This window comes from Scyliorhinus torazame, chromosome 7 (genome assembly GCF_047496885.1).
Source record: "Scyliorhinus torazame isolate Kashiwa2021f chromosome 7, sScyTor2.1, whole genome shotgun sequence".
NCBI classification, from domain to species: Eukaryota; Metazoa; Chordata; class Chondrichthyes; order Carcharhiniformes; family Scyliorhinidae; genus Scyliorhinus; species Scyliorhinus torazame.
The window spans coordinates 41,387,282-41,414,667 of record NC_092713.1 but is presented as its reverse complement, the minus strand read 5'-3'; the positions used below and the strand labels follow the sequence as shown (position 1 = coordinate 41,414,667).

The window sequence follows — 27,386 nt, the reverse complement described above, 5'->3', positions numbered from 1 at the left end:
TGACCTGTCTAAGCCCGGGTCCATAACTGTATTGAAGTCCCCTCCCATGACCAACCTGTGCGAGTCCAGGTCTGGTATCTTTCCCAGCATAAGAACATAAGAATTAGGAACAGGAGTAGCATCCTCTTTATAAACTCCACATCATCGCAATTTGGCGCATATACATTCACTAACACCACCTGCACCCTCTCCAGTTTCCCACTGACCATAATATACCAACCTCCCACATCCGAGACTATTCTACCCGTCTCAAACACCACCCGCTTATTGATCAGGATCGCGACCCCTCTAGTCTTTGAATCTAGTCCCGAGTGAAACACCTGGCTGACCCAGCCTTTCCTCAATCCAACCTGGTTTGTTACCTTAAGGTGCGTCTCCTGCAACATCCACGTCCGCCTTCAATCCCCTAAGATGTGCAAACACACGTGCCCTTTTGACCAGCCCATTTAACCTTCGAACGTTCCAGGTGATCAGCCTAGTTGGGGGGCTCATTGTCCACCCCTCCGCCATCTCCATTTTTAGGCCCCCACCAGCCCGTGATCCGCACCTCCACCGGTCCATCCCCAGGCAGTCCCCGACCTCCTCTCTGTCCCTCAGCTGAAGTCCCTCCCTCGTCAGCAGAACATTCACCTCCCCCCCCAGCAACAACACCCTGTAACCCAATCCTTTTCCTAAACGGTGCTGCTTTATTTCACTCCGAGTGTTGATGAGTCTGCAGGAATTTGCATGCAATTCAAATACCTGACGAGCAGGTGGAAAACTAAACAAATGCCAAGAGAACCGAGAACCACAATTCTTCCAAAGAATGTGATACTTTAATAAAACTATTTTCTATAATAGTTTTCTCAATTGATGCAACAATTCCAATATTGGCGACTCACCTAACTTCGAGCGGAATAGCAAATGCCATTTGATTAATTGAGTGTGTGTTTTGGTCACTTTTAAATATTACATTATAATAAATAAGACATTACCAAGGCATTGCAGCTTTATTGTGAAAGGTTTATCTCTCCACGAATAAGTCTCTCATGTCACCCATAAACTCAATCAAATATGTTGATGCAGGGTGGTCAATTTGCATATCTGTAGAATACTGACCACGTAATGATTGGAAAGATTCCTTTATCTACAATTTTGTTTTTTTTGTATATGGAAGAGGTCAGAAGAGAGAATAACCCGGGTGGGAGGGATCTTTGATTATGCTGCCCACTTTCCCAAGGCAGCGGGAGGTGTCGACAGAGTCAATGGATGGGAGGCGGGTTCTTGTGATGGCCTGGGCTGTATTCATGACTTCACAGTTGCCATACTAGGCTGTGATGAAGCCAGATGCTTTCTGTGGTGTATCTGTAAAAATTGGTAAGAGTCAATGTGGACATGCTGAATTTCCTTAGTTTCCTGAGGAAGTATAGACGCTGTTGTGCTTTCTTGGTCATAGCGTCAACGTGGGTGGACTGTTGGTGTTGTGCACACCTAGGAATTTGAAGCTAGCAACCATTTCTACCTCACCACCTGTGAGATCTGACCCACTACAGTCGTGTCATCCGCAAACTTGTGGATGGAGTTGGAGCCAGACTTTGCCCCACAGTCGTATGTGACTAGGGAGTATTGTAAGGGGGCTAATTACACAGCCTTGCAGGGCCCTGGTATTGAGGACTATCGTGGAGGTGTTCTTATCTATCCTTACTGATTGTGGTCTATGGGTCAGGAAGGAGAGGAGCCAGTTACAGAGGGAGGAGCCAAGTCCTAGGTTTTGGAGTTTTCATATGAGCTTGGTTGGGATTATGGTGTTAAAGGTGGAACTATAGTCAATGAATAGGAGTCTGTCATAGGAGTCCTTGTTGTCAAGATGCTCCAGGGATGAGTGTACAGCCAAGGAGATGGTGTCTGTGTGGACTGGTTTGGTGGTATGTGAATTGCAGTGGATCAAGGCATTCTGGGAGTATGGAGTTGATGGGTCTCATAACCAACCTCTCAAAGCACTTCAGAATTATAGATGTTGAGGCCACAGGACGGTAGTCATTGAGGCACGTTACCTGGTTCTTCTCTGTCACCGGTTTGATGGTCGCCGTGAAGTAGGTGGGAACCTCGGAGCAGGGAGAGGTTGAAGATGTCCATGGACACATCCGTCAGTTGGTCCGCGCAGGATCTCAGTGCATGACCAGGGACTCCGTCAGGACTGGTGATTGCCGAGGGTTTCCTTTCAAGAAAGCCAATCTGACTTTGGTGGCTGTGATGGCAGGCATGGGTGTGTCAGTGGCTGCTGGGGCAGTTGACAACGGTTTGTTGGCTTCCTGTTCGAAATGAGCATGGAATACATCAAGTAATGGAGCTTTAAGTGGAATTGCTACAACACTGTACGACTAACAACACTTCTCACTTAATTCTTAGGGTACTATCTGATTTTCCTTGACATCAAGGCTAGCATTTGAGTGGGTAAGGCATCAAGAAGCAGCAGCAAAATTGAATACAAAGCAGGGCAAACACTCCACTGGTTGGCATCATACCTAGTGCAAAGCAGATGGTGGCGGTTGCTGTAGGTCAATCATTTCAGCGGTGGCAGTTGCTGTAGGTCAATCCTTTTTAGCGGCAGGACATTGCTGCAGTTCTTCAGGATAGTGGTCCTAGTCGCAACTACCTTCAGCTGCTTTGTCAATGACCTTTCCTCCATTTAAAAGGTCAGAAGTGGGGATGTTCACTGGCGACTGCAGTGTTTAGTAGCAATTGCGACTCCTTATGTACTGAAGCAGCCTGTAACCATATGCAGCAAGATCTGGACAACGCGGGCTTTTAAGTGGCAAGCAACATTCATGCCACACAAGACTATCACGAACAAGACAGAATCCAACCATCTTCCCTTGATGTTCAATGGCATTATCATTGCTGAACCGTTCACAATCAGCAATCTGTGGGTTACTATTGACCAGAAACTTAACTGAACCATCCCTCTAAATACTGCGGTTACAACAGGTGATAGAATCCTCAGAATCCCCACAGTGCAGGAGGCTATTCGGCCCAACTAGTCTGCACCGATCCTCTGAAAGAGCACCCTATCTAGGCCCACTCCATCCCCGTAATCCCATCTAACCTGCACATCTTTGGACACCAAGGCACAATTTGGCAAAACCAATCCATCCAACCTGCACATCTTTGAACTGTGGAGGAAACCGAGCACCTAGAAGGAGCCCACGCAGACATGGGGAGAACGTGCAAACGCCACACCCCAAGGCTGGAAACAAACCCAGGTCCCTGGAGCTATGAGTTAGCTGTGCTAACCACTTTGCCACCGTGATGGAATATTTTTCATTTCCCTGGATGAGTGCAGTTCCAACCACACTCAAAGAAGTTTGACACCACCCAGCACAAAGCAGCCTCCTTGATTAGCACTCTCTCGACCATCTTAAACATTGCGGCAACAACACGTTAAGGCACCTTCCAAGCCCATGACCTCTACCATCCCACAAGGACAAGGGTATCAGACACTTGGGAGCACCAGCACCTGCAAGCTCCCCTCTAAGCCATGCATTTGGACTTGGAGCTATACTGCCATTCCTTCACTGTCGCTGACTCAAACTCCTGGATCTCACTCTGTAACAGTACTGCGGGTATACCTACACCAGACTGACAACAGGAATTCAAGAAGGCAACTCCCCACCACTTTCTCAAGAGCAAGTGGAGACAGGAAATAGTTGTTGGTCTTGCCATCTACGCTCATCTCATGAAATTGATTTAAAAAAAAAAAAAATTCAGCACCAACAACACAGCAATAGAGTCTTTTAGCTGTTTGAGAAAAGATTACCACAAATGTGCGGCAACTATGTCGACATGCCCGATAATCCCATTTCGCCGGCTCCAGAAGTCGTATACTCGGCTTATAAATTGACCCTTAATTTCTACCGTGACATGTTTTACTCACGTTAGTAGTCAGCCTCAATTTTCCACCCCACAAATTCAAGTTTTACTGACTGGTACCTTGTGACAGGGCTCGGTCATCAAGCAAGTGATGGGGCTCTGTTGTAAAGATGCATAGGTGTTTAAGGCATGGCCACTCTTTGCTTTGGATGATGACATTTCAAAATGGTGACCACCTGCCTCAGATTCACTTTTATACTCGGCATACAAATCAATTCAATTTTTGTAGGAATTGTTCAAGACTTCCATGGTCGACTTATATGTCAACATTTATAGCATTGCCATCGACACTACAGAATTTTAGCTCTTTCATTCATGTGAGGTTATCCAATTTGATAGGAAAACAGAAATACAGGGTGGAATTCTCCCATCTGGGACTAATTTCTGTGGCGGGGGCAGGAGTGTTTTTCACTGTAGAGGTCGCTGGGCATTGCGCCATTTTGTGCAACCCTGGCTTCAATAATTATGCAGCAAGGGATTTCCCGACATTTCACGGGGCATGTTGGATGGTTGATTCCGCCAGCAACATATCCAGATACCATTTTTAAAAGGTGCTCAGATATCACTAATCCACCAACCCCACCCTCCCAACCCACTGCAGCATCTTCCAGGGCCCATGTCATTAGAGGGACTCCATCCTGAACTCCAGTGCCTTCTACAGCTAAGTCCCAATATGTACATGCCCCAGTGGCCCAGACCTGTTTCGGACCAGCATGATTTCCCACTGGTGTCGTGAACAATCGGGTAGAGGCAATTCCAATCAGACCTTCATCTGCATACCATTAATGTGATGCAAATCGGTTTTCACTCTGGCCTATCGTGGTAATTGCAACCCGCCATGGTGGCCAGGAGTGGAAGATCTTGCCGTAAGTTTACATGGGTGTGAAACTAATTTTTTGGACATCCCACCTCATTGCTTCTCTTTCCTCCACCCCACGACCCTCTCCCACCATTAAACTTGCCACAAACATATTTGTTGTGTTCTTATTCAGAAATCAAAATTGGGTTCTCCCATTCATGTTTAAGGTTCATCAGCATATGTCAGTCTTCCCTTAATTTGAATTCTTTTGGCCATATAATCATGAGCACCTGTGGCCACTTACTAGAAGCCCAGATGGCTGCACCAATCGAATCTCCATCGTCCTAGTGTCCTAATAATTGGGTCGATATACACCCAACATCTCAGAGACATGGGGCTGGATTCTCCATTCCTGCGGCCAAGTACTGACGGCAATGGAGGATCCATGTTGTTCCACGATGGAAACATCGGCACCACACCCACACCGATGCTGGTACCGGTGAGGGGCTAGGAACCGCCGCCGCGTAAAACACCTGCGGAACAGGCGAAAAGCGGTGGGAGAATCGGCAGGTCCGTACTGGACACACGCAGGGCTGACAAGCTGCAGCCGCACATATACCTACACCCCCACACGCGCACCGATCGCGCCTGAAATGATGGCATCGGTTGTGCTGGACCACGTACCCATCCACCCCGACCCGACAGCCCACCGCCTGGGCATCTCCCTCTACTCCCCCCAGCACTGGCAGAAGCCCCACAGCCAGCTGCACGATTGTCAGCGACCTATGGTGGTGCTGGACACTACGCCCTCTCTCGTCCCGCGGCCAGCACACCAGGCTCACGATGGTGGAGACCACACGTGGCCCGCGCCGTCAGGAACTCGGCCTATTGGAGGGGGAGCATCATGGGTGGGCCCAATAATGCGGTGCGAACACAGTCACAACTGCGTGTGTCACAATGACGCCAATTTGGAGGGGAGCGGAGAATCGCAATTCGGCGCCAAAGCGGCACCTGCCGCGATTTTGCCATCGGGCGCTATTCTCCGCCCAATCGCCGTTTCAGATTTCAGCGTTGGGCAATGGAGAATCCCGCCCATGAACGTCTAGAATATACTTCTAAAAGTATGATCAGTGTTCTCATTAGCTTTTATTTTTAAGTGACAGTGACAATTCTGGATCGGGTACATTTCCCAACTAAGAAAATCAGCAAATAAACAAAATGCTGGATCAAAATTGTTATGTTCTAGATTTGCAGACAAAAGTGGTGAGCACTGCTGTCATCAAAATTTAGTTCTAAAATAAAGTAAAAATGCATTAAATTCCACTTTGGTAAATCTGTAGTTTGCAGATACTGGACAATCAAGTATTGTATTTCAAAACTATAAGCATAATTGAGAAAACCTAGCTATACATTATTCAAATTCACGAACACATCGAAGGACTCCACATTGCTTAAAAAAAACACAGGCACAAAGGGTATGGTCTAAGTGATTTGTTTAATACTTAATCATATCTGTAGACAATATCATATTCTGCTGGGTTTGTAACCATCCTTCCTCACAAAACACAAAATAGGTGTATAATCTGCTGCTGCATTCCATATTTAACCTTTTCTCAATTTTAGGTGAAAAGTGGCACCATTAAAAAATATAGTATGGTGAAGAATGTCCATGATGTACTATATGCTTGGGAATGGAGATAGAAAAGTTGATTGAGGTATTTGAACTGTGATCTTATCCTCCAATCAGCTTAGCTGCCCCTCCTTTGCCTGGTCCAGAACAAGTACTTCCTAATGCTGAGAAGCAAAACTTAGACTCTGCACGTTCTAACACAATGTAACAGTCAATTCTGGCATTAACAGCAGTTCTCAAAAACTGAAGGCAACCCTACAAACTCATTTGTTGAAATTCTTAGATATGCTGAAATTAGGTACAGATAATCTTAGGTATTAATGTGTTTTTTGAACTCCCCCCCTTAATTAGATACAAAAATACGTGCATATTGTATGATTTTGTGCCTGTACTCTATCACAATCGCAATACAGTGTAGTTAAGGTTACCAGCATCATCAAAACTTTGAATGTATCACGCCCCCAAATGCCCCTCCATTAAACACGGACATTAAAATTCTAATGTTACAACTCTAAATGTGCAAATGTCATGCAAGTGCTTGAAATAATTTTCATTCCATTAGGCTTAAAATAAGCTTGGACACAGTAGTATGCAAGATAATGCTACTCTGGCACCTCACCTCACTATTGCAACTCATCCAAAACCTTTTTGAAAGTGCTTTGATATTGCTGTAAAATTCTAACCTTCCAAACTGTTCGTAATGCGTTAATTTAGGTTAATTGCAACTTGGCTGCTGAGCACAATAGTGGTGACAACTACAACAAAATTCAAATTGTGATTTGCGCAGTGCATCCTTTTTAAGTATACAGTCATGAGCCATTCAGCTGTTAACTCTAGATTGACACACTGTTGAATAAGCAGTTTAAAGCTCGTTTCAGATCAGTGCAACATTGCTGATAGCCAGACAAGAAGCAGAAAAGGTCACATCAGTTAATATCACAATCACTTTATATTACTAACTTAAAAAGCTCTTTTTATACTAATCACTTTGACACATTAAAGGGATAAGAGATTATATAACTTGTTAGGTCACAACTTTGTCCCACTGATGTGATCTGCTGCTTTTAATTGTATCACAGAAACTGTATGGCTAAATGGCAAATGGTATTTAATACTATGGAGGGACACGAAAGGAACAAAGAAGGTTGATGTATTGCAATTGGCAACAGGAAAATGCTGCATTTCAAAGCTCATGCAAGACTTCTAGGATGGTAGCTATTGACCAGGCCTGGGTTTCACAGCTAAATGGACAGTATGCCCCATTTTCATTTGTAAGCTCTGGAAGACCTTTCCAGGGAGATCTGAAAAGTAAAAATGAACACACAAAATAGTGAATGAAAAGATTGCAATTCTTAGTATCTGACACAATTTGATAGTCTTTAATCTTAATTTTCATTACAATGGTGTGCCCATCAGTTCCATTAAGAACAAAAAGAGAAAATACTGGACAATCTCAGCAGGTCAGACAGCATGGCTTAGCACAGTGGGCTAAACAGCTGGCTTGTAAGGCAGAACAAGGCCAGCATCGTGGGTTCAATTCCCGTACCGGCCTCCCTGAACAGGTACTGGAATGTGGCAACTAGGGGCTTTTCACAGTAACTTTGTTGAAGCCTACTTGTGACAATAAGCTATTATAATATTATTATTGTGGAGAGAGAAGGGAGCTAATGTTTTGAGTCTGGATGACGCTTTGTCAAAGTTGGAGAGAAATTGATATGGGTGGGGCTGGACAGAAGGCCAGCAATAGGTGGAGATTGACAAAGATATCGTGGACAGAAAGACAAAGGGAATGTAAATGAGGGTGATTAAGGCTAAGCAGGGTGCTGATAGTGGCACATAAAGAGATTAGAATGTGTTAATGGCAGAACAAAGGTGAGCAATGTGTCAAAGGAGAACTAGGAACAGATGGTCCAAGTGGGGTAGGGGTAGGGGGCAATGGCCCTCTATCCAGCCCCACTGCTCCAAGCTCCCCCGCGCCCCCACAACAGTATAAATCTGACCCTATTTCCATTTCTCTCCAGCTTTGACAAAGAGTCATCCAAACTCGAAAAGTCAGCTCCTTCTCTCTCCACAGATGCTTTCAGGCCTGCTGAGGTTATCCGGTATTTTCGGTTCTTGTTTCAGATTCCAGCACCCGCAGTAATTTGCTTTTAGTTCCATTAAGACTTTGTTTCAAGACAAATGTGCTCATAAAGGGTCTGTTTCTCAAGACAGCCCCAATGGTGGGATATCAATCTGTAGCCAAACTGTAATTACTATGCGGGCTGGCAAGTATTTGAAAAATGTCGAGAACATTAGTGTTCTGGTGCAGTTCTCATCGCCGCATTATAGGAAGGATGTGGAAGCATTGGAAAGGGTGCAGAGGAGATTTACCAGAATGTTGCCTGGTATGGAGGGAAGATCTTATGAGGGAAGGCTGAGGGACTTGAGGCTGTGTTCGTTAGAGAGAAGGTTAAGAGGTGACTTAATTGAGGCATACAAGATGATCAGAGGATTAGATAGGGTGGACAGTGAGAGCCTTTTTCCTCGGATGGTGATGTCTAGCACGAGGGGACATAGCTTTAAATTGAGGGGAGATAGATATAGGACAGAGGTAGGTTCTTTACTCAGAGAGTTGTAAGGGCGTGGAATGCCCTGTGTGCAACAATAGTGGACTCGCCAAAATTAAGGGCATTTAAATGGTCATTGGATAAACATATGGATGATAAGGGAATAGTGTAGATGGGCTTTAGAGTGGTTTCACAGGTCGACGCAACATCGAGGGCCGAAGGGCCTGTACTGCGCTGTAATGTTCTACCACTTGGACCATCTGTTCCTAGTTCGCCTTTGACACACTGCTCACCTTTGTTCTGCCATCAACACATTCTAATCTCTTTCTGTGTCACTATCAGCACCCTTTTAATGAAGAACTCTTTTAATCTCTGTGGTTGGCAGGAGAGAGTTTTAAAAACGCAGAATACAGCACCCGGTTCGTCGTGCAGATGGGGGTTGGAAAGGAGTTAAACTGCTTCGCTGGGTGCTTGGACAAAATGTAATGAATTCCGCCCAAATCATCTGATCACCGGAGATGGGATACAAGTTGGGGTATGACGTACTGTGTGTGGAAATTGCTCAACAAGTTTAAACTCGCAATGTGTTGATTTCTGTTGTCTGGCATGACCCGCAAAGTCTCCAACACTGAGATCAGCATCAGAAACTTGGACTAGTAGGTGGGCGCGACTGATCTGAATACCCTGGATCTGTTACACAGTTTAATATTGGGTCTAACAAAGCGATTAGCCAAATGTAAGCAACCCTTCCAAACATCAGCCCTGATCTGACTAGCCACCCCCCCCCGCAATCAGACTACCTTCCTGAACTGACCACCCACCCACTCATTCATTCAAGGATTTGGGACCGTTACAAAATTAGCAGAGAACGGTATGCTACTGTCATAAAGAGGGAGCACATCCTGACCTTTCCCCAACTCTCCTATGCTTGTCAGTCTTCTGCATGAAAGACTTCGCGGGTCCATTTCTGCTTCAGGTGGGATCGAAAATCCCACCTGAAAATGGCTAATATCATCAGGTCCAAGGAAACTTTGCGGGCAGTGGCGATGCAACCAGCATTGCCACTAATTGGAAGGTCTGGATCTCGCCCGAGTAGGTTCAGCTCTTGTGCACGCTTCATTTCCATGCAAGAACAAGCTATAATGAGCTCAATACCAATTGTGGAATAAAGCAGCTTACATTTTGAACCAAACTTGGTCTCACCCAGTATGAACTCGATCTCCCGTCAGAGAGATTTTGGCGTTCCGATAAGACATGACACATTGATCCAGGCGGTTTCATGATTGCAGTTCTGGGTCACACAACTTTGCAAACAGTGTAATATTACGTTACAAATCACCATCCAAAGTGGAGGAAAAGGTCGTCCCAGGGAGTGACTGATACAACTTTATCCAAGGTATGTATTAGGAATTAGAACCATAAGACTCAACTCAAACAATGAAAGCAGAATTGTGATGTTTTACAAGTAGTTAAAAAGAAATATGTCCCCTCAAATACTGTAGCTTAAAAACATTAAACACGGTTCGATGACAGCAATAATTTGACTTGGATAAGTGCCTATTTGAAAACTACACCCATGAAACAAATATAATAAAGATTAATTTCCAGTCTTGTACCTTCCCACAAAAGTTTTAAATTCTGATCGTCTATCCTAGACGAATGCTTTGGAAAGTTATGCACCAGCTGATTTGTGTGCTTTACCATCACCTGGATTAATATTTATGAAGAAACTTAACAAATATAATGCCATCCGCCTAGAACAATACTTCAGTTAATAACAAAATTTGTCTTTCGAAACACAGGGTACATGGGCAGATTAAAGTTACTGCAGTGATTTGATGTGAAGCGGGATGGCAATGTCACTCAAGAAAAAAAAAAAATCTGTAAAGGACATATGAATTATATAGCCACTTGAGTTTTTGGAATTAATGACTTACTTTTCCAAGTAATCATAATGATGAGAAAGAATATTCTTCACTAAATATACAGTCTCTTCATACAATGCACTGCCAATCATGTTTGAGAAATGCAGCTTTGCACGCAAGAAATATCCAAGAGGCCACAGCCATTCCTAGAACCAAAAAATATATATTTATTTCTATTGTAAGATTAAGTACAAAAATTATCATGGCTAAACTCGCTGAAACATAATACAAATAATTACCGGTCCTTGGTGGTAATTATAGCCTCTCGATACATTGAAGTCGCCATTGTCGAAAGAATTATCATAAAAACCACAGTAAACCTGGTCACTAACCAAAAAAAGAGAAAATAAACATCAATCAGCATATATTAGCAAAAGAATCCAGTGCGAGTACCCACAGAAAATGGGACCCATGAACAGGTTATCATAAGAAGCCAGATCCGGTTTAGTTCAGTTGGATGGTCGGCTGGTTCGTGATGCAGAGCGAGGTCAGCAGCACGAGTTCAATTCCTGAACTGGCTGAAATTATTCATGAAGGCCCTGCCTTCTTAACCTTTCCCCTTCGCCGGAGGTGTGGTGACCCTCAGGTTAAACCACCACTAACCAGTCAGATCGCCCCCTCAGGGGAAAGCAGCCTATGGTCACCTGGGACTACGGCAACTGTGACTTTACCTTTACACCTTAGCAAAAGAAAAACCTTTGAATCAAAATTTTTGTGCTTGTTTTCACGTCAAAAACAGGCGTTAAAGATCACAAGTATACATTCCAGTGATAGTTTGTTTTCATTAACAATGATCATTCTGTTGGAAGCTGGGAATATTAGGATCAGCAATAATTTAACTTACTCTGGGTCCAATGTTTTCAATCCTAGGGGGCCAAGCAGTTTCTCCTCCATAATTTTTAAAGCTTTCCATGCCTTGTCTGGATCAAAAAGTTCAGGGGCCTGGAATATAAAATGTATTGGTTTTATTACTGTAATTAAAGCTTCATTTAAACCTTCAAGTCATTTTCGATAACTCAGCTGGATGAGAGGCAAGAGATTGCCCCATCAATTGGATAACAACGTCAAGGATACCAAGATCAGGAATTTGCAATGAAACCCATATGTGATCACTGATCACCACTCAATTATGCAATTCAGATGTTAGGCCAATCTTCATCAACAATTAATAATAATAATAAGGAAACACTAAGAACAATTGTATATACACAAGAACTGCACGGTCTGTAAATATTGGATGCAAAGTTTTACTGTGTATAATAGAAAATGCCAATAAAAATATTCCAGAAAAACTTAACAGCACCCAAACACACACATGAACTCTCTCCAGCCCAGCTGTCTTCAGATATTATATTAGAGATAGTATAACAGCTGCAGAAAGGCAGTTCGAGGAGTATCAGCCTACTGAGGTAGTATGGGTTGAAGTCAGAAATAGGAAAGGAGCAGTCACCTTGTTAGGAGTTTTCTATAGGCCCCCCAATAGTAGCAGAGATGTGGAGGAACAGATTGGGAAACAGATTTTGGAAAGGTGCAGAAGTCATAGGGTAGTAGTCATGGGCGACTTTAACTTCCCAAATATTGAGTGGAAACTCTTTAGATCAAATAGTTTGGATGGGGTGGTGTTTGTGCAGTGTGTCCAGGAAGCTTTTCTAACGCAGTATGTAGATTGTCCGACCAGAGGAGGGGCAATATTGGATTTAGTACTGGGTAATGAGCCAGGGCAAGTGATAGATTTGTTAGTGGGGGAGCATTTTGGAGATAGTGACCACAATTCTGTGACTTTCACTTTAGTAATGGAGAGGGATAGGTACGTGCAACAGGGCAAGGTTTACAATTGGGGGAAGGGTAAATACGATGTTGTCAGACAAGAATTGAAGTGCATAAGTTGGGAACATAGGCTGGCAGGGAAGGACACAAATGAAATGTGGAACTTGTTCAAGGAACAGGTGCTACGTGTCCTTGATATGTATGTCCCTGTCAGGCAGGGAAGAGATGGTCGAGTGAGGGAACCATGGTTGACAAGAGAGGTTGAATGTCTTGTTAAGAGGAAAAAGGTGACTTATGTAAGGCTGAGGAAACAAGGTTCAGACAGGGCATTGGAGGGATACAAGATAGCCAGGAGGGAACTGAAGAAAGGGATTAGGAGAGCTAAGAGAGGGCATGAACAATCTTTGGCGGGTAGGATCAAGGAAAACCCCAAGGCCTTTTACACATATGTGAGAAATATGAGAATGACTAGAGCGAGGGTAGGTCCGATCAAGGACAGTAGCGGGAGATTGTGTATTGAGTCTGAAGAGATAGGAGAGGTCTTGAACGAGTACTTTTCTTCTGTATTTACAAATGAGAGGGGCGATATTGTTGGAGAGGACAGTGTGAAACAGATTGGTAAGCTCGAGGAAATACTTGTTAGGAAGGAAGATGTGTTGGGCATTTTGAAAAACTTGAGGATAGACAAGTCCCCCGGGCCTGACGGGATATATCCAAGGATTCTATGGGAAGCAAGAGATGAAATTGCAGAGCCGTTGGCAATGATCTTTTCGTCCTCACTGTCAACAGGGGTGGTACCAGGGGATTGGAGAGTGGCGAATGTCGTGCCCCTGTTCAAAAAAGGGACTAGGGATAACCCTGGGAATTACAGGCCAGTTAGTCTTACTTCGGTGGTAGGCAAAGTAATGGAAAGGGTACTGAAGGATAGGATTTCTGAGCATCTGGAAAGACACTGCTTGATTAGGGATAGTCAGCACGGATTTGTGAGGGGTAGGTCTTGCCTTACAAATCTTATTGAATTCTTTGAGGAGGTGACCAAGCATGTGGATGAAGGTAAAGCAGTGGATGTAGTGTACATGGATTTTAGTAAGGCATTTGATAAAGTTCCCCATGGTAGGCTTATGCAGAAAGTAAGGAGGCATGGGATAGTGGGAAATTTGGCCAGTTGGATAACGAACTGGCTAACCGATAGAAGTCAGAGAGTGGTGGTGGATGGCAAATATTCAGCCTGGATCCCAGTTACCAGTGGCGTACCGCAGGGATCAGTTCTGGGTCCTCTGCTGTTTGTGATTTTCATTAATGACTTGGATGAGGGAGTTGAAGGGTGGGTCAGTAAATTTGCAGATGATACGAAGATTGGTGGAGTTGTGGATAGTAAGGAGGGCTGTTGTCGGCTGCAAAGAGACATAGATAGGATGCAGAGCTGGGCTGAGAAGTGGCAGATGGAGTTTAACCCTGAAAAGTGTGAGGTTGTCCATTTTGGAAGGACAAATATGAATGCGGAATACAGGGTTAACGGTAGAGTTCTTGGCAATGTGGAGGAGCAGAGAGATCTTGGGGTCTATGTTCATACATCTTTGAAAGTTGCCACTCAAGTGGATAGAGCTGTGAAGAAGGCCTATGGTGTGCTCGCGTTCATTAACAGAGGGATTGAATTTAAGAGCTGTGAGGTGATGATGCAGCTGTACAAAACTTTGGTAAGGCCACATTTGGAGTACTGTGTACAGTTCTGGTCGCCTCATTTTAGGAAGGATGTGGAAGCTTTGGAAAAGGTGCAAAGAAGATTTACCAGGATGTTGCCTGGAATGGAGAGTAGGTCTTACGAGGAAAGGTTGAGGGTGCTAGGCCTTTTCTCATTAGAACGGAGAAGGATGAGGGGCGACTTGATAGAGGTTTATAAGATGATCAGGGGAATAGATAGAGTAGACAGTCAGAGACTTTTTCCCCGGGTGGAACAAACCATTACAAGGGGACATAAATTTAAGGTGAAAGGTGGAAGATATAGGAGGGATATCAGAGGTAGGTTGTTTACCCAGAGAGTAGTGGGGGCATGGAATGCACTGCCTGTGGAAGTAGTTGAGTCGGAAACATTAGGGACCTTCAAGCAGCTATTGGATAGGTACATGGATTACGGTTAAATGATATAGTGTAGATTTATTTGTTCTCAAGGGCAGCACGGTAGCATTGTGGATAGCACAATTGCTTCACAGCTCCAGGGTCCCAGGTTCGATTCCGGCTTGGGTCACTGACTGTGCGGAGTCTGCACGTCCTCCCAGTGTCTGCGTGGGTTTCCTCCGGGTGCTCCGGTTTCCTCCCACAATCCAAAGATGTGCAGGTTAGGTGAATTGGCCAATGATAAATTGCCCTTAATGTCCAAATTGACCTTGGTGTTGGGTGAAGGTGTTGAGTTTGGGTAGGGTGCTCTTTCCAAGAGCCGGTGCAGACTCAAAGGGCCGAATGGCCTCCTTCTGCACTGTAAATTCAATGATAATCTATGATTAATCTAGGACAAAGGTTCGGCACAACATCGTGGGCCGAAGGGCCTGTTCTGTGCTGTATTTTCTATGTTCTATGTTCTATGTCTCGAGATGGCTGCACGCAACGGGGCTACAATCAGGAGGCTTTGCTAAGAGGAGTGTGCCAACACCAGGATGTCCTCTACCTCAGGGATGGCTCCAGGACAAGCATACCAACCTCACCTCACCAGCCTGGCAGGCGTTTGCAAGGGAAGTCAACTCAGCCATAGGGTCAATGAGCCGTGTAGTGCAGAAAAGGCCCTTCGGCCCATTGAGTCTGCACCGACAATAATTACCCTAAAGCTCATGCTAATCCCACTTATTAGCATTTGTCCCAGATCTTTGAATGTGATGGTGTTTCAAGTGCTTATCCAAGTGTTTTTAAAGGTTGTGAGGTTTCCAGCCTCCGCTTGCTTCTCAGGCAGTGCATTCCAGATTTTCACTACTCTCGAGTGAAAATTATTCCTTTCAAATCCCTCGGAATCTCCTGCCCCTCACCGTAAAACTATGCCCCCATGTGATTGACCCCTCAACCAAGCGGGACAGCTGCTTCCTATTTACCATGTCAAAACCCCACATAATATAGATCTCAACCTCCTCAATATTCTCTGCTCTAAAGAAAAAAATTGGCCTCTCCCAACACATTTGAGCTCTCCACAAGTTGATCATATGCTGAGTCGCAGCGAAGGACATATAATCTTGCACACAGCCTGTTCATGAACTGAACTGGTCCTTCTCTGACAGACACTAGCAGGTTCAGGTACACAAGCAGGGCCAACGTAAGCCTAAGCCCAGCTCAGATGGAGGAGACATCAGTAGAAAACCCGTCTCTGCGTTAACCTGTACTCTCCAGCGGCACTGAGACACATACTTCAGTGACTCATAGCTGCAGCTTAGACATCTCCACAGCAGTCGAAGGCAGTGACATCCTAGATCTCTGGCACTGAGCATTGCTGGGGATCAAGCATCTGCTGCTCATGCCCCAAGTGAACCCCACCCCTCCCCATTTCAGGGCTGTCTACACAGTCACATACAGAGAGCCCTCTCCATTTATTTACATTTTCCCCATTTAGAGGCTGCAGATCCCATAACCATGATCTGCAACCTAGTACCAAGCCAGAAGGCCATCACCACCAAGCTGTTCTTTAGTCTAATTCAACATAGACTTTGCCCCTTCCTACAAATCACTACATGCGTGTCAGGCCAGAGACTATGACTGCAATAGTCTCGCTTCTCCCCACTCCCCATGAGTCTGTACAACCCATCTCTCTTGTGCCACATTAACATAAGCTGCCCTCCCCCTTCATATTCCAGTGTCACATGCATCCCATCCCACTACCATTCATAGTTAGATTCCCATTCATCTCCTTGTATGTCTGCATTCTAGGCTGCCTTGTCAGCCTCCAACTTCCCCACCCTCAATCTCCCCACAGGCCATCATCATTCACCTACTGCTCCCAAGCCCTCTACTATTCCCCATTTCTCCCCATGTAGCCCCCTTCCCATGTGTCCCTCCTCCCCCCCCCCCCCCACACCTTCCCAACTGACCCATGGTCACAATGCTGATCACTTAACGGAGTGTAGTCCTCCCAGAGTGATGCACAGTGATGTCCTGCCAGAATATGGAGGGACAGATCAAATCTGTACCCGACCTTAGAATCACAAAATTGTTACAGTGCAGATGGAGGTCTTTCGGCCCATTGGATCTGCACCACTTTTCAAATGAGCATTATTGCCATTCTGCTGCCTTTATCCCGCACCCCGGCATATTGTTTGTATTTGCATAATCATCTAATATCCTCTTGAATGCCTCGATTGAGCCTGCCTCCGCCACATTTCCAGGCAGTGCATTCCAGAACTTGCTGCAAAATAAAGTTTTTCTCACATCACATTTGTTTCTTTTACAACTCACTTAAAATCCTCTCGTCCTCAATCCTTTTACAGCAGGAAGAGATTTTCCCAATCGACTCTGTCCAGCCTCATGATTTTGCGCACCTCAAATCTCCTCTTAGCTTTCTTCTCTCCAAAAGGAACAGTCCCAACCTCTCCAATCTATTCGCAAAATTAAAGTTTCTCATCCCTGGAACCATTCTTGCAAACCTCTTCTGCGCTTTCTCCAATGTGTTCACATTCTTCCGATAGTGTGGCATCCAGAACCGTACACAATCCTCCAGCTGAGGTCTAATTGTATCTTCGATAAGTTCAGCATATCTATTCTATGCCCCTTCTTAATAAAGTCCAGAATACTATATACTTTATTAGCTGCTCTCTCCATCTGTCCTGCCTCGCTCAATGGTCTATGCAAATATAGGCCCAGGGCCCACTTACGAATTTCCCTATTTATTTAATATTGTCTCTCCATGTTCTTCAAAAATGCACCACCTCACACTTTCCTGCATTGAACTTCGTCTGCCAACTGTCTGCCCATTCCATCAACTTGTCTTTCTCATTTTTAAAGTTTTATACTGTCCTTGGAGTTTACAATGCTTCCACGTTGTGTCATCCGCAAAGTTTGAAATTGTCCCCTGCACACGAAGTTCTAGATCGTTATACATCAAGAAAACCAAGGGTCCCAATACAGACCCCCTGGGGGACCTACAAATCTTCCATCCTGATAACTATACATTGACCATTACTCTCTACCACACTGTGATGCTACTGTCTCTTTTATTCCAAGAGCTATAACATTTCTGAAACCAAAAAGAAAATGCTGGAAAATCTCAGCAGGTCTGGCAGCAGCTGTAGGGAGAGAAGAGATCTAACGTTTCGAGTCCAGATGACCCTTTTCTGACAAGTCTGTTTGTGTGGTTGACTTCTGAAAGTCCACGTACACCACATCAACAGCATTACCCTCATCGACCCTTTCTGTTAACTCTTCAAACAACTCCAGCAAGTTAGTAAAACATACAATTTACCCTTCATGAAATTCATGCAGGCTCTTCCTTAATCAACCCACATTTTTCCATGCGACTACTAATTAAATTCCAAATAATTGTTTCCAGAAGCTTCCCCAACATGCAAGATAAACTGACTGGTCTGTAATTGCTGTGCTTATCCTTGCAAATATTTTTCAACAAGGGGGTAATGTCTACAATTCTTCAATCCTCTGGTAGCCGCCCCCCCCCGCCCAAAACTAAGTCTCGAGAAGAATTGAAGATTATGGCCAGTGCCCCTGCAATTTCCACTGCCACGTCCTTCAATATTCTTTGATCCATCTATTCTGGTCCCAGTGCGTTGTGAACTTTAAGTAACAACAATTTATCCAACACTTCCTCTTCATCAATGTTGAACCCTTCTAGAAACAAGGGGCTGGATTCTCTGGTTTTGAGGCTACGTCCAATGCATGTGTCTAGTATTACGACCAAAACGTCGCTGCCGCCGCCCTGCACTGATGCTCCTCCCGGTGGGAGGCTAGCAGCCGCGCCACGTAAAACCTTTCGTATGCTTTCCCTGCAGATACAGCCGGAGAATTGCCAGGTTCGTGGCCGCGCATGCGCACGGCGGCGACCTGAAGCGGTCGCCCCGTACAACATGGCGCCAGCTGCCCGCGGACCCGGCCTGCCAGATAGTGCCCCCCTGTAATCCTCCTCGCCACCCCCACCAGTCCCCCCCAGCCCCGAAACCCCCCCTGGCCAGCGATCGGCTCCCCCCCCCTGCCCTTGACTATGGCGCAACTGGACACCACGCCGCCACGCGAGGTTGACAAAACCTCAGACCACAAGTGATCCACGCCGATGGGAAGTCGGGCCATAGGGGGCGGTACAGGGGCGATACAGGGGCGAGGGCCTTCATGTGCAAATGGGATTTCGGCGTCAGCAATCGGAGAATCCCGCCCAAGAGTTTCCTTCTGTCACCACAACCTGCTTAGCATCTACGACAGATGCAAGGTATTCAGTTGGTATCTCAGCCATTGTCCCTGCCTTCATGTGTAAATTCCCTTTGCTACGATCCCAGTTGATATTATAACTCAGTGGTGGGTAACTTGCGGCCTGGGTCCCCAAGCGGCCCACAGGACATTTTGTTGACTGTTGCCCATGCGCAGGGTTGCCACATTATTGATTTCCATCGGAGTAGATTTTTTCTATAGGTATGACTAAGTGATACACACGTAAAACAAGGGCAAGTGAAGTGAGGTGTGTGCTGATTGCTCACAATATTGACTGTGAGAGCCGTGGGCTCCCACGGGTGTCCAAAATGAAAATATTTATTTTATTTTTATTGTTTGATGTGGATGAAAGTTCTATTGACATATAAATTATCAAGCCTTTTCTAGAACTAATTATGAAATATTCGGCGTTTACTAAATGTATTTAATCTTAGTTAATTAGTGAACAAGCCTGATTTCAATCTTGCGGACAACTGAGATGAAGGCGAGCCCCTCATTTGGCCCACCCATTAGTCTCGGTTGCCCATCACTGTTAGAACTGGAATCCTGGCTCAAAAGACCTTAACATTAAAAAAAAAATGTGGAGGAAGTGTGCCACAGGACCACTAGTTTGTTTTAGTTCTGACAAACAAAAATCATTTCAACACAGATTTAAAGCTTAACATGGATTACAAAGTACATTTTAAGCTACAATGGTCTCATTAATTGCTTTTCCAATTAAGGGGCAAGTTAGCATGGCTAATCCACCTACCCTGCACAATTTCTCAAAGGTAGGGGAGTCTAAAACTAGAGGGCATAGGTTTAAGGTGAGAGGGGGTAGATATAAAAGTGTCCGGAGGGGTACTTTTTTCGCACAGAGGGTGGGGAGTGTCTGGGACGAGCTGCCAGAGGCAGTAGTAGAGGCGGGTACAATTTTATCCTTTAAAAAAGCATTCAGACAGTTATATGGGAAAGATGGGTGCAGAGGGAAATGGCCAAATGCAGGCAATTGGGATTAGCTTAGAGGTAGAAACTGGGTGTCATGGACAAGTTGGGCCGAAGGGCCTGTTTTCATGCTGTAGACCTCTATGACTCTACCTTTGGGTTGTGGGGGTGAGACCCGCGCAGACATGGGGAAAATGTGCAACTCCATACGGACAGTGACCCGGGACCGAGATAGAACCCGTGATGCAGCAGTGTTAACCACTGCACTGCCCAAAAAGTCCCTTTTAAACACAAGATGACGGTGGTCAAATACACTTTTCTCTGAACCCAAGTTAGTGTCTGTGGCTTTTTCCTCAGGATCCCCCCCAGATAATTGTCACCTGAGTGTTTCAAAACTCCACTCCCAAAAAATGAGCTTCAAAGTCTTCTCTCATAATAATAATTTCCCTTGGTGGTTTGCATTCTGAAACCCAGTTCAGGTTTTACAAATGGCACTTTCAAACAATGCTTCTGCCCATGTTTAACAGTAAATCCAGTTCAGGATTTCACACCATTCCTTTTAAGATTTCTTTGTCGTACAGGCTTCCACACAAACGGAAGTCCAGCCACTGATTTCCAGAAGTTATTTTAACTCAAGTTCCACAGACTATAATAAAACCTCACAAATCTGAAAAACATTTTAGATGTCTTACTGGCATCTCAGCCTTCCTTTCAACTCTGTCTGTCTTCACTGATCAACGAATGAAAATGACTTGTCACAAGTAGGCAATGAAGTTACTGTGAAAAGCCACATTCTGGCGCCTGTTCGGGGAGGCTGGTACGGGAATTGAACCAGCGCTGGTCTTGGTCTGCTTTACAAGCCAGCTATTTAGCCCACTGTGCTAAACCAGCCCCTGGAACAGATCTCTGCTCTGGAATCTTTAACCTCAATCTTCTTGGAAAAATCATTTCATTTCTCTAGTTTCCTTAATTAACTGTTCATTACTCCATGGTATGTTTTTTTTCTTATAGCAAAGGGGAGAGATGTTCCCTCTCAAGCTTCTGGCAGAGCTGCGAGAGCAGCCTCCGCACTCTACATATCTCCAACTGCTCCCAAAGTATTTCAACTAAAACTTTTTAACCTTACAAAGACCATCAGTTGCTAAGCAACAGCGACATGCTTATACCTTTTAATTTATTTTTCCCCACTGCAGCCCTCTCTAAGCACAACAGAAACCCAGATGGAACTTAATCAACTCCCACACACAAAAACAGCATGAATCTAACTCCCCAAGTTTTAGCATTCCATTAAATTAAACCCACTTAAAACTATGTCTTACTTCTAATGTTCACCGTTACAAATATAAATCCTTTAAAACTACCTCGGTTTTCCTTACACCTTTTATAAGTCCCTAATTGGCATTACTTCTCCTTTTACTATTTACATGCCTAAAGAAGAATTTGGGATTCCCTTTTTATGTTGGTTGCCAGTCTTTTCTTATAATCCTTCTTGGATTGTCTTATTTGCTTTTTCACCTCCCTTCTGAAATTTCTGCATTCCTCTTAGTTCGCAATTGTACTTTCTAGCTGACACCGGTTATAACCACACTACTTCTTTATCTTAACTTCTATCTCTTTTCTCATCCGGGGATCGGCTGACTTGTTTGCCCTATCTTTTCGGGGATCTGCTGATTTGTTTGCTCTGCCTTTTGCTTTTGAGGAACAATACCTTGACTGTCCCCGAAACATTTCTGTTTTGAAGCTCCAGTTTTTCCCACCAACCTTTCATCCCAGTCTATCCGGCCCAACATTGTTTTGGCCCCATTGAAGTCAATACTCTTCCAGTTGATTATTCCTACTCTGGATTGCCCATTGTCCTTTTCCACCAACATCCTAAACCGTATGATACAATGATCACTGTCGCATAAATGTTTTCTCACTGACACTTGGCCCACCTCATTTCCAAGAACCAGGCGCAACATTGCATCACGTCTCCTGCAGAAAGTTTTCCAGAACACAATCTAGGGATATTTCCCCCATTAACACTACTCTATAATGTTTGCATCTCCCTGTAATTTCCCTGCAGATTTGCTCCTCTATATCCTTCCCACTAGCTGGTGGCCTACAGATTCCAACAAGCACTGTACTTGCACCCTTTCTGTTCCCTGTTCCAAATTGATTTCAGTCCTTGAACCCTCTGGGACATTGTCTTTCTTCAGCACTGCGATGCTCTCCTCAACCAATGTCACCACCCCTCCTACGGGCGGTACAGTAGCACTGTCGTTAGCACTGCTACTTCACAGCTCCAAGAGCCCAGGTTCGATTCCCGGCTTGGGTCACTGTCTGTGCAAGGTCTGCACGTTCTCCCAGTGTCTGCGTGGGTTTCCTCCGGGTGCTCCGGTTTCCTCCCACAGTCCAAAGATGTGCGGGTTAGGTGGGTTGGCCATGCTAAATTGCCGTTTAGTGTCCAAAGAAAAATGTTAGGTATGGTTACGAGGCTAGGATAGAGATGTGGGCTTAAGGAGGGTGCTCTTTCCAAGGGCCGGTGCAGACTCGGTGGGCCGAATGGCCTCCCTCTGCACTGTAGATTCTATGATTCTACTATCTTTTCTGAACACCTTGTACCTAGGAATATTTAACAGTCAGTCCTGTCCTTCCTTTAGACAGGTCTCTGTTATCGCCACCTCACATGTCCACACTGCAACCTGGGTCTGCAACTCCCCATCATATTTACTATACTCTGTGCATTTACATACATGCACAGTAACCCGGATTTGGACGACATTACTTTCTCACTCACTTTGACTCCACCTATTAATTTATTATTTGCTATAGTGTTATCTAATACTCAAGTATTTTGTGAGCCCTGGTATTCCTGTCTAATATTCCATCTTAGACCATAAGACCTAGGAGTAGAATTAGGCCACTCGGCCCATCGAGTCTGCTCCGCCATTCAATCATGGCTGATAATTTTCTCATCCCCTTTCTCCTGCCTTCTCCCCATAACCCCTGATCCCCTTATTAATCAAGAATCTATCTATCTCTGTCTTAAAGACATTCAGTGATTTGGCCTCCACAGCCTTCTGTGGCAAAGAGTTACACAGATTCACCACCATCAGGCTGAAGAAATTCCTCCTCATCTCTGTTTTAAAGGATCCTCCCTTTAGTCTGAGATTGTGTCCTCTGGTTCTAGTTTTTCCTACAAGTGGAAACATCCTCTCCACACCCACTCTATCCAGGCCTCGCAGTATCCTGTAAGTTTCAATAAGATCCTCCCTCATCCTTCTAAACTCCAACAAGTACAGACCCAGAGTCCTCAACTGTTCCTCATATGGCAAGTTCTTCATTCCAGGGATCATTCTTGTGAACCTCCTCTCGACCCATTCGAACGCCAGCACATCCTTCTTTCGGTGCGGAGCCCAAAACTGCTCACAATACTCCAAATGGGGTCTGACCAGAGCTTTATAGAGCCTCAGAAGTGCATCCCTGTATTCTAGCCCTCTTGACATGAGTGCTAACATTGTATTTGTCTTGGTTTCCACACTCCCGCCGAGTTAGCTTAAAGCACCCCCGGCAGTACCAGCAAAACATCCTGCAAGGAACTCAGTCCAAGTTCTGTTCAGCTGTAACCGGTCCAGCTTCTGCAGGTGCTATACCCCAAGAGCCAGTGCCAATGCTCCAGGAATCTAAATCCCTTCGTCCTGTACCATCTGTCCAGCCACGTGTTTATCTACCTTGTCGTCCTAATTATGTATTCAGTAGTAGCACATGACACTGGGAATAATCCAGAGATATTACATTTGAGGTTCTGTTTGCTAATTTTCTCCATAGCTTCCCAAATTCTGAAACAGTACCACATCCCCTTACTACCCAAGTCATTGACACCAGTGTGGATCATGACCTCTGGCTGTTCACGCTCTCCCAGAGAAATATTCTACAGCCGCATGGTGACATCCTTGAGCCTGGAACCATAGAGATAACATACCACCCTGAAGTTAAGTCTATGGCTGCAGAAACGCCCGTCTGTTCCCCCAACTAATGAATTTGCTATCACTGTTGCTCTTCCTTTCTCATTTCTCCAGTGTGGCATTACACTCCTATCACTAAGAAATGATGTGGAGATGCCGGTGTTGGACTAGGGTGGGCACAGTGAGAAGTTTCGAATCACTAGCTTTCGGAGTGCAGCTCCTTCATTCATCACGTGATAAAGGAGCTGTACTTCAAAAGCTAGTGATTCAAAACAAACCTGTTGGACTTTAACCTGGTGTTGTATCACGAAGAAACTGAAACAGCGTTCTTGCAGTTCGGCTTGGAATGTTGCACTCACAACTAAGTCACAAGTGAAGTCAGGGGTGACCCACGCACAACATCCATTTCCAAACATGTTTCATCAGGCTGGTCTGAATTCCCGCTGGCATGACGCAAGTTACATAATTAGTAAGCATTCATGATGTGGAATTCCCAACACTGATCAGTGAGTCGGTTACCTGACCCACCATGAAAGCGGCAAATGGAAAATTCCAAACTTTTCCCACTGACAGGAATCATTTTGGTCTCTCCATATTTTTCGATCTGACCTGCCATGAAACCTGCCGCCAGCAGGAGGGGAGAATTCTGCTCAATATTTCGGGTCGAGCAGCTTTAGCTCTCCAACTTGAAACATTAACTTTTTTCTCTCGCTACAGATGCTGTCGGACCTGCTGAGTATGTCCAGCATTTTCTGCACGTATTTCAGATTTCCAGCATCTGCAGAATTTTGCTTTTAAATTGTGGCATCCTTACTGACAAGTTTGTTCCTTTATACGTGACCCATAAAAGCAATAACATTTATTTTGGCAAATCCGACTACTTACCACAACCATAGCTATAGAGAAGTTTGGTCTCAGCTGATAGTCACACCATGGACTGGAAGCACCACAGCTGTCCTTATAAATGTTCCTTTTGTGGACTAGGTGCGGAAATTTTTCAAAGGGATCATCTGGATCTTCGGAAACGAAGAAGTTCTTCTCAAAGTTCTGGGTTATTTTCTCGTCCCACTGCTCATATGTAATCAATACTTCTGTTCCTGTGTAGTATAATAGATAATTCACCATACCATTTTGCAGGTTTAGACATATAAAAAGTCAGGTTGCAAATTTATTTGAGCAATCAAATTCATTTAATGAAGCTTGCATCACATTTTTTGTTTTAAAAACAAATTTCCCCCCCAATTAAGGGGCAATTTAGCATGGCCAATCCGCCTAACCTGCACATCTTTGGTGAAACCCATGCAGACACGTGGAGAATGTGCAAACTCCACACGGACAATGACCCGGGGACGGGATTCGAACCCGGGTCCTCAGCACAGTAGACAGCAGTGCTAACCACTGCACCGCGTGCCGCCCTGAAGCTTGCATCACATGACTAACATTTTGACTATGAGAGACTAACCAAAATGATTACTCATCAATGATAATTAAATCTCTTACGGAATGAAATTATGGTGCTGCTGCAAACCTTTGATTATGATGCTTAACTATGTTGGGCCAACATCAAAGTTGAATGGGTGCAAATTTAGTTGTAAAAGAGGAAGAGGTAATTTTTAAAAAAATTGCCTCCCGAGTCAAAAATTGACAGAGCAGGTTTTAAACGAAGGTAAATTGTGCGGGATTCATAACGGGTAGATGATTTATTCCGCCAGATTACACCTCTGGCAGTAATATGGAAAATTGTCTTATAATCTTCAGATTGAAATGTTTAATCAATTAAGCATCTTTACAAGAGATTGCACTCCCTGAAATTTTGAAGTTTAAAGGACAATTTGATCACAGTTATTAAGCTGCTACCCCGGTGGTGATGCCTACCGCCACTCCAGCAAAATTCGTCGCCGTGCAATCAGAGAGGTGAAGGCCATGACATCGGCCTTCCTCCTCTTCATGAGCTCCGGCTTCTCTGAAATCCCAAATATCGCCACCAAAGAGTCCGGGTCCACTCCCTCCTCCACTGTCCTGGCTAAGACCGCGAACACTCCCGCCCAGAATCTTCCCAATTTTTCACAACCCCAAAACATGTGCGCATCATTTGCTGGCCCCCGCCCACACCTCTCACACTCATCTGCTACCCCCTGAAAGAACCCACTCATTCTGGCCCGAGTCATATGCACCTGTGCACCACCTTAAACTGTATCAGGCTCATCCTTGCACAAGAGGAGGTCCTGTTTACTCTTCGCAGTGCCTCACTCCATACACCGCAATTGATCTCCATTCCCAACTCCGCTTCCCATTTCTCCTTGATCTTCACCACCCACTCGCCTCCCTGCTCCCCCAGCCACTTGTATATATCCCAAATTCTTCCCTCCCCTTCCACATCCGGAAGCAGCACTCGCTCCAGCAGGGTGTATCCCGGCAATCTAGGGAGCCCCTTCCAGATCTTTTGTGCAAAATCCCTAACCTGTAGATACCTGAACTTACTACCCGTCGGCAGCTCTACCCTCTCCCTTAGCTCCTCCAGACTGGCGAACCCTTCCTCCAAATACAAACCCCTCACCTTGACCAGCCCCTTTGATACTAGTTTAAATAAAATGAGTTTTAAAAAAAAAAAAGGGGAACAGAGTGGGTCGATTAGAAAGTTTTAAGATGGGGTACATAGCCTAAAAACTAGATCCAGATATTTCAGGAGTGAGGCTAGGAAACAGGACTATGTGCAAATGGTGGTAGAAATCCAGCACCCTCTTCCGCAAACTGTTGGTGATGCTTGGTCAATTGTTAAGTTTAAAGCAGAAGCTCCTGTCTCCAACATCTGTGAGTGAAACACTTTCTTTTCTTCCCCATTCCATTTATTTTCTCATTCTCACCTTCAGTTGGTCACTTGCAGCAACTGAAGTGAAAGGAGGTGAATCCAGGGAGGGTGCAGACTCTGCAAAGCTTGGCCCAGGTCTCTCTCTCTCTTAAAGACATTGACATCCTTTGCTCCCTCAGCTTGACACATTTATTTGTCTGGCTAAAAGGATGGTCTCTTTCCCAATGTTCACAATTAAAGGGCTGGTTTCCCCAGGAGATGGCTGACATTTAAGGGGTCAGTAAATTAATATCGGACAGAGATATGTCTGGTATTTTTAAATGCTACAGATTAGATATACGATTTCTGGTTCTATAATAAAATACATTTATTAGGGGAAAAAAAAAGTTTAAAGCAGAGATGGATAGATTCTCACCAAACTTATTAGGGACAATGAGAAAAAGGAGGGGAAATGGAATTCAATCAAAATGAGGTAGGATTCTCAATTAATGACAAAAACAAATTAATGGGATTGAATGGTCTATCCTGTTCCTATGCATCCAAACCTCGTCACCAATGGGAGTGAACCCAAGAACACAAGAATTAGGAGCAAGAGTAGGTCATTCAGCCGCTAGAGTCTGTTCCACCATTCAATAAGATTGCGGTTGAACTGATTGTGGTCTCAACTCCACTTCTCTATTTGCCCCCATGATCCTCGACTATTGCTTCACAGCGCCAGAGTCCTG

The 27,386-nt window shown here is 44.8% G+C and overlaps 1 protein-coding gene across 1 annotated transcript in view; it reads right to left on the bottom strand.

Annotated features, from left to right (window-relative positions):
- Positions 1–6,184: 6,184 nt before the first annotated feature.
- LOC140426161 (glycogen debranching enzyme-like) overlaps positions 6,185–27,386 on the bottom strand; it is a 157,927-nt gene continuing 136,725 nt past the window's right edge. The window contains 5 exon segments of the mRNA XM_072510596.1: positions 6,185–7,639; positions 10,825–10,958; positions 11,052–11,139; positions 11,657–11,754; positions 24,738–24,949. Coding sequence (XP_072366697.1) covers positions 7,522–7,639; positions 10,825–10,958; positions 11,052–11,139; positions 11,657–11,754; positions 24,738–24,949 — 650 coding nt within the window. The 3' untranslated portion in view covers positions 6,185–7,521.